Source organism: Peromyscus leucopus, chromosome 15 (assembly GCF_004664715.2).
Source record: "Peromyscus leucopus breed LL Stock chromosome 15, UCI_PerLeu_2.1, whole genome shotgun sequence".
Taxonomy (NCBI): Eukaryota; Metazoa; Chordata; class Mammalia; order Rodentia; family Cricetidae; genus Peromyscus; species Peromyscus leucopus.
Window position 1 is genome coordinate 36194881 of NC_051076.1, and position 13598 is coordinate 36208478.

Here is a 13598-nt window from a genome sequence, read left to right on the forward strand (position 1 = left end):
TCTTTACTGCATTTATTTGATGATATTTTCTTGAAATGGGTGTAGGTTGGTTGGTGTCACTGTTATGTTACTAAGTATTTTCTTTTCTCTCTCCGTACCAGATGTTGCTTGTTGGAGAGATGGTGGTAAGTCTGCTGGCTCACCTTCCTCTGATCAGGATGAAAAGCAACTTGGCCAGGATGAAAGCACGGCTATAACATCAGAACAAAATGATATTTTGAAAGTAGTGGAAAAGAGGATAGCTTGTGGTCCTCCACAGACCAAGCTGAATGGACAACAGGCTGCCCTTGCTTCTCAGTATAGAGCTATGATGCCTTCATATGTGAGTATTGCTAAACATGCAAGCAGTCAAAAGGATTTTCTACTGTGGGATTCAAGAAGAAAATTGGATTAGGGGAAATTGTGCTTCTTTGGTCTCATTAACATCAAATTAAAAATTAATTATGAATATAGTAAAGTAAGCAAATCACATGTATTGGCAGCACAGGTAGCTTTATCATTAACAAATCACAGATCATTACACTCAGCATTGGATTTATGGGTCAATAAAGAAGCATATATCACCAGACATGGTGGCCTACACCTTCAATTCCCTGCACTTAGGAGGCAAAAGCAGGTAGAACACTATGAGTTTGAAGCCAGCATGGTCTACATGAGTTCCATGACAACCAGGGCTACATAGTGAGAACTTCTGTCAAAAACAAACATACAAAAGAAGCACGTATACTAATTGCCAAATCACAGCTATTGTTTGTTATGGAAATAGAATTTTACTGTAGCACTTTGTATCAGTGTGTACTTTGGTTTATGGATTTAAAACTTTTTGGAGAAGAGGTTCTCATGGGATTTGCCAGATTGCCCAAGCAATAGTTCATGGCTAGGGAAAAAAAGTTAAAAACTGTTTAAGTTCTAATTAAGTTTTTTAATCTATAGTGTGGTCTTGTTTTTGAGACAAGATTTGTATGAAGTTCAAGTAGGCTTCAAAAGGAGTCTAATCTCAGGCTACTGAGTGCTGAGATTATAGGCATGCTCTTACGCCTACCTAAATTAATTTTTACCCAAAAAAAAAAGGTGATAAATGCCCATTCTCCATGATTTCAGGCTAAAGCAATCTTAGATACTATATTTCATTTGTGGATTTTTTTTTTTTTTTTGAAAGGAGACAACCAGGTAAAGTACATTAACACCTAAAATTAAAAAATGAATTCTTAAAAATTAGGTCACTGTTAAGATCCAGGCAATGATTGATTCTTTGGAATCAGTTCCTATTTATTGTTAGTGATCTTGTTACCTGTGGGTACATCTGTCTTTCATACTTTTCCTTTCATTGTTTTATGTTTTAAATTGTTTTAAGTTGTGTGTGCTCTATTCCTTCTTCCTGTCATGTTTTACCATTCTAGAAAAGCAGAGGGAAATGACTTGCTAAATATTTTCTAAAGGGGGAGGATTACAGTTCATTGTGCATGAGGCCCTGGCCTTGTCTCCCCAGTGCTGAAGGATAACATCCTAAGAAGGATAAGTCTGATTTAAAAAAAAAAAAAAAACCCACTTTACAAACTGACTTGATCTTTAAAAATGACTATACTCTTGCCTCCTCATTTTTAGATTTTGCTTATAGATTTTTGAGCTTCCAGGTTGGAATGTTGGAATGTCAAAGGAAAGAGAGGAGGCTTCAATACCAGTTGCCTCTGATTCTGGTTGAAAAAGTGTTTCACTAGTTATCAAAAAGCAAACACCTTTTAACACAAGTATATATTGAGAATGTAGGAATCATTTCTGTTATTAATGTATGACAAACTCCAAATTTTAAGCTGTAAGTCACATAAAATTAATCATGTCTGAAGTATCAAAAGGAGGATCTAATAAGCTAAAGATAATTTTGCCTATTTTTACTCCTTTCAATATAGGTGTGTGATACAGACAGGTGCACCCCCTTTCCCCACCCCATTTTCCTCCAAAGTTCATAGTTGAACTTCATCTGGTGTTTAATTTGACCTCATTTCAGCCCTACTTAGTAGGAATGACTTTTTTAAAAGCTTGGTCATACAAACCTCCCTTTTTTCCTATGGAAAAAGATTTTTGTTTTGTGTCAAGACATTTTTTAGCAGAAGCTAATCTGGTTCAGAATACAAGTAGAGTATTTAAGATACACCATTGATATTATTTACATGATTGCCTTGTGTGTCAGTAAAAGAGGAAGTACTTCTTGAGACTTTCCCCTTCCAGATCATAGAATGAATCCCTTAGTTGTTAGTGTTTTCAAAACTTGCCCCACAGAGCCCCCCTTTTAAGCTTTCCTTTTCAAAGCTGAGATCCCACAAAAATCAGCTTGACTTTTTATCAGGTCTTCATTTATGTCATCTGTGTAGTAACTTGGCTGAGAACCTGTTTTCTATGCCATGCTTAATGTCTTTCAGGGTACTCCTTTACCTATCTCTTGCCCTAATTTTGGTATGGACTTTCCCTTTTGTAATCTGAAGTGAGCTCTTCTTTATTAGTGAGTCTTTCCACTTGTCTTACACAAAAAATTCCTACTTGGATAAGGCTTCCTGGGGTTTGTGTATTATGAATTAGTGGCTTTTACGGTTTTGTTTTGTTTTGTTTTTATGTCATTACATAAGCTATAATTATATTAATGAGATACAGAGGTTCTTCATATGCCCTAGTTAATACTTTTGTGGTACAATTTGCTGGAGGGGTGCAAGGGCACATGTCTTTAAGGTAGATTGATCTCTGAATTTGCAATCAGCTGTTTTGTAGCAAATTCCAGGCCAACCACAGCTACATAGTGAGACTTCTGCCTTGAAAACAAAAAAGACTTTCTGGAATCATGTTCCTATAAATGGTTCATTACTCAGTGGTTTATTAGTGAGGATGAGTGATGTCTATATTAGCAGACCAAGTTAATTATTCATATCATTTGCTTTAATCATTCATACTTCATTACATTTTAAGAGCCACTCAATCTGATTTGTATATCCTAAGTTACTAAATTTCTTGTTTTCTTCACAGATGTTTCAACAATACCCAAGGATGGCATATCCTCCTCTACATGGCCCCATGAGATTCCCACCTTCTTTATCTGAAACAAACAAGTAAGACTATTTAGAAAAGCCTACAAGAGATGTGTGCATATTAAGATTTTTTTTTAACATTGGGTATTCATTTTTGTATTCTCAAAAGGACATTTGCTAGTAATTAGCTACCTCTTCTAAGAAAAAAACAAACAGTTCAGTATTTGAAAAATCTGACACAAATTCTGAAAACAGGAAATCATGATCCTAAAACCAATGATAATTATTTCTCCCCTTTTCTTGTCATGTTGGTCACCCCATTCTTTTTCTCTGCTTAATGTGAGATTTTTAGTATCCTCTTAAATAATATTAATTATGCATTTTTAAATAAAATAAGTTTTTGAACTTTGTAAGCTACTAATTATGTAATAGTGATTTTTTTATAGTCATATCATGGCCAATGTATATCTTGCTATAGAAAACACTAATGTTGAATTGAAAGTAAATTCCAGCATTTTAATACTCTCAATTCAATATAATTAAAACTGGTGCATTTTTTCTCTGCCCTCCCAATCATTAGAGGCCTTCGAGGAAGAGGTCCTCCTCCTTCGTGGGCTTCTGAGCCTGAACGCCCATCCATCCTTAGTGCATCAGAACTGAAGGAGCTCGATAAATTTGATAACCTAGATGCTGAAGCTGATGAAGGATGGGCAGGTAAGAAGCAAAATTTATTAAGCATTTTAAACTGATTGGTGTTTTATAAGGCCCATGTAAATTTTCATTTGTTTAACAGGTGCTCAGATGGAAGTAGATTATACAGAACAGCTGAATTTCAGTGATGACGATGAGCAAGGAAGTAGTAGTCCTAAAGAGAACAGCAGGTAACTTGGGACAGTGTTGCTGTTGACAGTGTGACTTTTGTTGATAGAATATTGTTCTGCAAAGATGCTTCATAGACATTTTTCTTCTTCTTTTTTTTTTGTATATAAAATTTCATTTTTCTCCTTAAGTATTAGTGAGGTAGGGGAGTGATTAGTAAGCCTAATTAATACAGTACAGCTAATCAAGGAATTAAGATTTTATATTTCTTCAGAAGGTACATTTTTCAAAAGACTGTTTGTATACTTGGTGTCTAACTGCAGATGAGTGAGTATCTGGGACCATTTTACTAGCAGAACTGGAGGCAATTTCTTAGACTACTTAGTTGCTTCAAGGTCTTGATTTTCTTTTTTCCCTCATGTACCTTTAAAATGGTTAGGGTTTTTTTGTTTGTTTTTGGTTTGGTTTGGTTTGATTTTTCGAGACAAGGTTTCTCTGTATAGTTTTGGTGCCTATCCTGGATCTCACTCTAAATCAGGGTTAATGAATAATAAAATATTAGGCTTTTCCATGCCCTATTGGTAATTTTCTCAGCCATGGCATTGTAATATGCTATAGTTTCATTGTAATCATCTGTGAGATGTCCGTGATATACTAGTTTGATTTATTTTCCTTACTGAACCAGAATAAATTAGAATATTGTCCAATATCACTTATTTATATCCAGGTGATATTTTTTGAGTGGACAGAAAAAGAAAAAAATAGTTTGTTAGAGTCATTTGCATCACAGATGAGTATCTAGTTTGTGCAGCTGCCGTACTGCTATGCTAGTTAACCTTTGATAATATGAACTAACTAGTCCTCAAGCCCCTACAGAAACATAGTGTGTATTATTGAATGAATTAACATCACTAAGTTACAAACCTATCATTCATTGCCTTATACACTTTCTTCCCCTGAAGTCATACATAAAACATTTCTACACAGAGAGATCGTTTGCTTGTGATGTAATTCTACTTAGCTTTTTTGCTATCTTCTCCATTTTGATTCTTCAGTGAGGATCAAAGTTCAAAAACACCTGAAAACACAGAAAACCGAAAAGAAATAGATGAAGCATCTGGCACCAAATTATCTTCTCAGATACCTGCTCAGCCTCCAGGAGCAAAAAGTCCTTATGGAAAGGGACCTCCATTTAATCAGGTTCGTTGGGGCCGTGCAGATCCTTGTCATTAACAATTCTTCAAATGAATTAATTTTACGTTCAAAATTGAGGGACTTGGGAAAGGTTACATGGTTTGCAGGCAGGAGTGGGATGGTGGTGGTAGTTTTGTGTAACTGCTTATTTGAAACAAGGTCTCACCCTGTAGCTTGGGCTCTGCCCTCATGGATGCTGAACTGTCAGACATATGTCACAGTACTTGACTGGGACTGTGTGTTTCCTTTAAATAAGCCTGAACCTTTGCTGATTTTATTGCCTGTTAATTGGAATTATTGTTCCAGTAGCTAAAATTACTAAGCCAAAAATGAGGCTTCACTTTTGTCTTATTAATCAACTCAGGTCAGAATAGAGGTGTATTTTGATCTCATCTATGAATTGAGTTGGTGTAGCAATAGCTACATTGCAAACTGAAAGGGGATATATTCAAGAAATTCATTGTAATTTTTAATTAGTAATCATTGTGTAGGTGTCATATATTTGAATTTATACAAAACAGATGGAAGAACATACCCATACTAAGCTTAAAAAAAAAAAAAAGGAGCAAACAGGCAGGCAATCTTTGAAAGGAAAAGGAAATTTTCACCATTTGCATAGTGGGTTTACTTCTTACCTTAATGGAAATGGCAGTGTGAAGAATGGTTCTGTAAAAAGTTATTTTACAGTGACTGATAACGCTTTTCCTAAAATGAGGACAAGGCTGATTGGTTGACTTCGAACAATCTTGTGTTCTCATTAAGAAAATTAGTATAGTGTATCATAAGTATTTGAGATAATTTTTTTTAATCTCTCCCACCCCAATCTTTTGTTCTTCATTACAGGAACGTGGACCTTCTTCACACTTGCCACCACCTCCCAAGTTGCTTGCACAACAGGTAGATTTTAGATAAGTGTCGGTGTATGGTATGCTGTGTTTGGATTTATTTATAGTTTTCCTTTGATGAAACGGTGCTATGTGTTTATAACTTTGATGAAACAGTTGTGTATTGTTCACTCGGTGGCTTTAGCATATTTTTCTTCTAGTTCTTTTCATCATTCTTCTCTAACAGTCACAATGTGCATCTCATTAAAGAATGAGAAGCACTTGGCTGATAGCTGCCACTTCCACACTAGTAGTCTTCCTTCCTGCTGTCCTTGCTTGTCCAGCCATTTACTTGTTCCCTGAAGTCAGTCCCGTCACTTACTACAGTGTTATTTCTTGGCATTTAAGAAAAACAAGCTGTCTACATACCACCTCTTCATCGTCTTGCCTCTTGTACTCCATTTCTTTGTTCTGCATTGTAGCAACATTCTTTTAATGAGTTATTTAAACTTAGGTGCATGTGTCATTAGTCTCCACCACTGCCACGAATACATGTGTATTCACACACATACATGCTTATTCCCTCTTCAAATACATTTCCAAATATTAATTTAACAAATAACTTGTACTAAGTTATGTTTAGGAAAAAAAACACTTTATAATAATAAGGCAGATAGCTCAGTAAGATGGTTTCAGCTTCACAATGGAAGATGATGTGCATGTGGGGTCAGGGACATAGCCCAGTGACTAGAATGCTTGCTATACAAGCATGAGGATATGAATTCAAATTGCCAGAGTACACACATCCAGGAGAATTCATAGATGTCTGTGGTGTACACGGTGATGACCAACAATGACACCTATGTTATTTATTTATTTATTTATTTATTTATTTATTTATTTATTTATTTATTTGGGGGGGAGGGGGAGTTCGAGACAGGCTTTCTCTGTGTAGCTTTGTCTTTCCTGGAACTCACTTTGTAGACCAGGCAGGCTGGCCTCGAACTCACAAGAGATCTGCCTGCCTCTGCTTCTGCTTCCCGAGTGTTGGGATTAAAGGTGTGAGCCTCCAACACCTGGCCACCTATTTTAAATAAGGTACGGGGCAAGGACGACATCTGTTCTTTGACCTCTGAACATATGCTTTGCTCATAAGTAATGAATATATTCATGTACATCAAACCACAAATATACACACATTCACAAAGAAAATAAATGAATGGTCAGTAAGCACATGGAAAGGTAGTCAGTACCTTTAATAATAATTATTGTAATGCAAATTTAAACAACAGTGATATATCTTCTGTGTATTCATCATTGCCATAATAATGAGGATATAGGATAGCTTGCACACTTGAATAGTGCTTTGAAGTCTGTAAACCTTGTGAACAGTGTAGGAAGGCAGCTTGGCAGTTTCTTGTTAAGGAAACGTGACTTGAGAGTGTCACTGCAAGCTTTTTCGTCAAGAAGAATGAAAATACACAGACTAGTGTGTTTATAACTCTTCTATGTAGTTAGGTAGACTACTAAGAGCAACCTAGGATACACATGAGTCATAGTTTCCTGTACTGGTAGAGGAATACTAAATAGCAGTGAGTGGTGTAAACTACCACAGACTAAGCACCAAACTAATTACAGTGCGTCAGAGAAAATGGACCAAAGATACAACTTTTTCTGCTTCAGTGAAATTGTAGGACAGGAAAAAGTGTTACGGTTAAGGTATTTGGAAGTCATGGATAAGAGCAGAAGAGTGGTGGAAAATAAGTGTCCTGTGTGTATCATATCCTTTTGTGAAATTATTTCTCCTTTTTTAGATTGGCTCTGAGCTGTAGGTGAAGCTGTGAAAAGAGATTGATGGTTTGATAAGACAGCACAGTCGGTGCATTTCACTTTTTAGCTCTTGTTTGTTTCCACCAAGCCATTCTTTTTCTTTTTCTTTTTTGGACTCCTGACTGGGCTATAAGTGAATTTCAGTCTTTCTTTATACTGGTAACTTTCCATTTCTGTGTGTTGAAAATCTTGAGTTTTATTGTTTGTATTCCAGCCCTTCGTGTGCTTTTCCTCATTCTTATCTTTGCAGGGTTTCCAGCAATGTTGTTTAAGCTTTAGCCATCATTGGAAACCATCAATGAAAAGTATTACTCACATGCTCCTCTCAACTCTCCATTGTGTTCTGGATTCAGTTGTCACTTTCTCTTTCCAGACTGAGTTTTGAGAATTTACTTAGGGCTATTTCTTTGGCAGCCATCTCCTCCATCTCTTTCTCTGAATCTTTCCTTCTAGTCCTTCCTTGTTCATATTCTCAGTGCCCATGTGCTGCCATTTTACATATTTGAGCCGTTCTTTCACCCTGAGGCATTTCCCCCCTCAGGCAGTTTTGTCTGCAAGCCGCTATAAAAGCATACATTTAAATTTATGTTTTGTCTGAGTTGATATTTTGAAGATCCTTATGCTTTTTATCTTAGCATAAACTGAGCAGTAATGCTTACCTAGCACAATGAATGGATATTTCTTCACTCGGTATTTGATGACCTAATTTTTCTCTTCCTAATTTGGTGAGTTGTCTAGACTTAGACTTTACATGTTATATTTCCTTTTGTTTTATTTTTAATTTCCTAAGTTGTATGCACATGCAGAACTCAGAGTTTGGGAAGTCAGTTCTCTCCTACAATGTGGGACCTGGGATTAAACTCAGGTTGTCAGAGTTGGCAGCAGGTGCCTTGACCCTCCATGGCCATCTTGCTGGCCCTATTTCTTTTCATTTTAATGTATATGCTTTGACAGGGCAATTAATTTCTTTTTTCTCTCTCTCTCTCTTAATGGACCCTTCTTCCCACTTCTCCATGTTTATGGCATCCAACATTGGTCACAAAAAGTTGTCAGGTTAATGAGATGACTCAGTGGGTAAGGGTGCTTGCTGTCAAGCTTGACAACCTGAGTTCACTCTGGGGAACCCATGTAATGCAATAATAAGAGAGCTGATTCCCACAGGTTGTTCTCTGACCTCCCCATGTACACACATGCATCCACAAATAGGTATAAAACAAATTATTTCAAAAATTGAATTCTCATCTTTGATATCTTGCCCTTTCAGCATCCCCCACCTCCAGATCGACAAGTACCTGGAAGACAAGGCCCTTTTCCTTCAAAGCCTCAAGTACCTGATAATGATGAAATCTGGAAGCAAAGACGAAAACAACAATCTGAAATCTCTGCCGCAGTGGAGCGTGCTCGCAAACGGCGCGAGGAGGAAGAGCGAAGAATGGAGGAACAGAGGAAGGCAGCGTGTGCAGAGAAATTGAAACAGCTGGACGAGAAGCTGGGTATCATAGAAAAACAACCATCTCCAGAGGAGCTCAGAGAAAAGGAGAGGGAGAAGGAAAGGGAGCGGGAGAGAGAACTTGAAAAAGAGAAGGAACGGGAGAGGGAGCGGGAGCTCGAGAGAGAGCAGGAAAGACAGAAAGAAATGGAGAAGGAAAGACAGCAAGAGAAAGAGCTAGAACAACAGAGGGAAAAGGAGCAAGAACTGCAAAGGATGAAAGAAGAGGAGAAAGAGTGTGAGTTGAAGGAAAAGGAGAAAGAAGAGAAAGTTGAACCCCAAGAGCCCATTTTAGAGCCTGTGACAGAAAAACAAGAAAGTGAAACCAACTGTAATACAGGTATGATGCTCGGTCTACATTTTATATTTAATTCACTTATTCTACTTTATTGGGGAGTGGTGGAGATTGGAAGCAGGTCTTTGCATGTATGTGTGACATGATATTCTCTAGAATATATGGAACTCGTTTTCCTTGGGATAAAAAAAAAACACTTATGTCTGAGGTTTAGTGTGAATACTAGTCACCCTCTTGTGAATGAATATGTTTGTTTCAGCATAACTAGTGATCCGCTCTGAGGTCTTCGTGTTTGTTGAGTTGCACTAGTTTTTGTGATACACTATCCATTAGTCCAGTATTTGGGGCAGGGTACATTGGTTTTTGATTTGACAGGGTCTCACCATGTGGCTTTAGTTGGCCTGAAAATTCCTGTGTAGACTCGGCTGACCTCAAACTCAGAAATCCATGGGCCTCTATGTCCTGAGTGCTGGGATTACAGGTGTGCTCTACCACACTTGACTTTCAGCTCTTTTTTAATGTATATTGGTCACTTGGTGTTCATGTAGCTCTTAACGTGTATCACATTAATATTTATTGAAATAAATGAGAAGAAACATTAGGACCTGAGTGTTTACTGGGAAGTAAATACATTTTTGTGTAGTGAAGGATTTGGATCTGTGATCTCTTTAGAGTCCAGCTTTATGAGAATCTGTTTTGATAATCTAATAGTCTAATAATCTAATAGTGGATAAAAAATGAAGGTTTAGGGAGAAATGCTTTTTCCTCTTTGAGGTATATTATGCTTCATTTTCTCACAACAGCATGTATTTGATAGGATATCTGACTATTTCTTTGAGCAGAAGAGGAAGCAGTTTTCACTAGACAGGACAGCAATCGCAGTGAGAAGGAGACCACACAAGTGGTGCAGGAAGCAGAACCTGAGTCCGGCTCTCAGCCCCGACCTGCTGGATTATCGGGCTATTTCAAACAGTTTCAGAAATCATTGCCACCACGATTTCAGCGGCAGCAGGTAATAGGAAAACCAGAATGCTGCACCACTTTTGTGTGATTGAAAGATTTATTGTTCAGTTTCCTGATAATTTAACATAAAACCTAAACCATATAAAGCATAGAAACTTGCCTTAATTTTTTTGTTTTCAATACACTTGTGGGAATTGGTTTTACTCTGACTTTCTCTGTAATGCCTTTTTTATTCATATATACCTCTTCTAGGACATGATGAGTTGTTTATGTCCATTATAAGAAAGTACTGCTTTAATCTGTTGCCAACTCTGTGCTTATTGTCTTTGTCTTTAAATATTACAAAACACCATTGTTTTCAAATACAATTTATTTGATCATAACTAGAAACTTCAACATGTGTGATTTTTGCTTTTCCAGGAACAGATGAAACAGCAGCAGTGGCAGCAGCAGCAGCAACAGCAGCAGCAGCAGCAGCAGCAGCAAGGTGTACTTCCACAGACTGTTCCTTCACAGCCGTCTAATGGTTCGGTCCCTCCTCCACCACACAGACCTCTTTATCAGCCAATGCAACCCCACCCTCAGCATTTGGCTTCTATGGGTTTTGATCCAAGGTGGCTCATGATGCAGTCCTATATGGATCCTCGAATAATATCGGGGAGGCCTGCTATGGATATCCCACCCATTCATCCTGGTATGTTATAGTGACAGTGTGACATGGCTTACTTGCAGTATTTAAGGGGTTTTTGTCTGTCACCCCTTTTTGTCACAGTTCCCTCAGTATTAGAAGTTTTTTAGGACCACGGACCTCTAGGTCTTTATCCGAAAGTTAGAGCTTTTAGTGCAGGTATTTTTGCCAGCTGTCTTGACAAGAACAAACTGCTAGCTCTGTCCCTTTTATAGATGTATTGTAAATTTTGGAGATGAAAATTATTCTTGCAGAAAACTGTTATTAGTATTCTCACTCTGCCAAATATTTCAGCATTTGAGTTTTATCTACATGTGTATCCCTTCCTTTTGAATTCTTCCATCATTTATCATCAACTCTTGAATTTCTTTATAAGTTATCCAAAAGTAAGTTAGCCTCTTTGAGATCTCCTTAAAATAAAGCCAGATAATCTATCATCAAAATGATACTGTGGATCTTTTAGGAATGATTAAAAAGCTGATCACAAATTGTGTCTGATTCAAAACATGGTGGCAGATAGCTTTAATCTCAGGATCTAAAAGGCTTGTGCCACAAAATAGTATAGTCAGGGCTATCTTGAAGGGTTTGTTTATGTATGTATGTTTGTTTTTAAATCTCACCTTGATACTAAATCCACAGTATTTGAATGTTTGAGTTACATATTTTAATAGGATATTGAACAACTAGGATGAATGAAATTGCCGTAGGAAGTAATTTTCTCCCAAAACTTGCCTTGTTGGTATAATTCTGATCTTTGTTTTTTCTGTTAGTTGTTTTTAACATGCATAATTTTTTCTTTTAAAGTAAAGTAGACTCCTATTGTGTTTTTCCACCTTGGTTTTTTTCTTACTAAATTTTAAACAGCAATTGGTCTGTATGTTTTTATCATGGTTTTGTTTCTCTATCACTTTATATAATTCTCTTTTATGTGTATGAACTTTTCTTACAGGAATGATTCCTCCTAAGCCATTAATCAGAAGAGACCAGATGGAAGGGTCACCAAATAGTTCTGAGTCATTTGAGCATATAGCTCGATCTGCAAGAGATCACGGAATTTCCCTTTCTGAACCTCGAGTGATGTGGGGGTCAGATCCCTATCATGCTGAGCCTCAGCAGGCAGCTACTCCCAAGTCAGCTGAAGAACCTGGGGATGCAAGGTAATAAATTATTTGACTGATTAAAGGATTATTAGAATATTGTGCTTAAGAAAGCAACTTTATAGTATCTCAGAAGATCCTTCTGGGGGCTAGCAATATTGTTCAGGGACAAAGGTACTTGCCATTAAGCTTGATGACCAGTGTTTGATGCTTAGAACCCATATGGTGGAAGTAGAAAACCAACTTCTAAAAATTGTCTTCTGATTTCCACAGATGTACCATGACACAAGCTCTTCCCATCTCTGTCACTGTTCATGTGTGCGTGCTCATTCATTCATACATACATACATACATACATACATACATACATACATACATACGCACACACGCACACTCACTAATTTTTTTTTTTTTAAAGATAATTCTGATTTAGGGCTACGCATGGGTCTGATATCCTATTAATGTGCTTCATTTTGTCTTTGGACAGTCAATGAGGGCACACTAGTTGTAAATTAGTTTTTTGGACTGAATTAGATGCTTAAACTTAGTAGATGTTTTAAAACAACTCTTTATAGTACATCATATATAAAAAAAATTTGCCTTCTTATATAGTCTGGCATGTGGGCTGATAAAATTCCTATAGTAGTGAGAAATGATAGACATTTTCAGTCCTTAGGGAAATTAAGACTACAGGTAAAGAGAAATGATAGCTTATAATGGGGCAGTTGGTGGTGAACTCTAATAATCTACAATCAGAAGGTTGGGGTTTCTTTTATGGGATGTAGTTTAATGATTATGTTCATAGAATAGGCTTGCTCTTGTATATTAGTTAGGAAATTATATGTCTTAGTGCATCAGAAGTTCACATCTACATGATTTAAACATTTTTTTGGTTTGTACATTTTATAGCAGAGCTAAAGAGCTTCATATTGCATGACTAAAACTTGACCCCATTTTTAGAACAGCATCTCCACATTTCAGACTAACTTGAGCCCTCTACTAAACCTCATTCTATATTCTACTTGAATGAGTTTGATTACTTTACATGCACCCTCTAAGTGAGACAGAACAGTTGGTGTCTTTGCTACTAGCTCAGACTTTTATCTGTGTTACAGTGCTTACCAGCATCTTTTCTTACTTGTCCCTGAGTAATACTGTCTGTGTATGTCATATTTGCTTCATTCACTCAATTTTATAGACATACTGTGTTCTCTTTGCTAAGCTTTTGATGCAACTCTTGTTTTTTTTTTTTTTTTGGTTGGTTGGTTTTTGGTTTTGGGGGGTTTTTTTTGGTGTTTCGAGACAAGGTTTCTCTATGTAGCTTTGTGCCTTTCCTAAAACTCACTCTATAGCCCAGGCTGGCCTCGAACTCACAGAGATCCTCC

At 37.0% G+C, this 13598-nt stretch overlaps 1 protein-coding gene across 1 annotated transcript in view; it reads left to right on the top strand.

The window, feature by feature from the left end:
• The window catches only part of Prrc2c (proline rich coiled-coil 2C), a 79994-nt gene that overhangs the window by 30728 nt on the left and 35668 nt on the right, over positions 1 to 13598 (top strand). The window contains exons 6-15 of the mRNA XM_028864436.2: positions 102 to 322; positions 3013 to 3095; positions 3595 to 3728; positions 3808 to 3895; positions 4889 to 5033; positions 5871 to 5924; positions 8946 to 9510; positions 10308 to 10477; positions 10849 to 11122; positions 12066 to 12273. Of these exons, the coding sequence (XP_028720269.1) occupies positions 102 to 322; positions 3013 to 3095; positions 3595 to 3728; positions 3808 to 3895; positions 4889 to 5033; positions 5871 to 5924; positions 8946 to 9510; positions 10308 to 10477; positions 10849 to 11122; positions 12066 to 12273 (1942 nt within the window). The remainder of the gene's footprint in view (positions 1 to 101; positions 323 to 3012; positions 3096 to 3594; positions 3729 to 3807; positions 3896 to 4888; positions 5034 to 5870; positions 5925 to 8945; positions 9511 to 10307; positions 10478 to 10848; positions 11123 to 12065; positions 12274 to 13598) is intronic.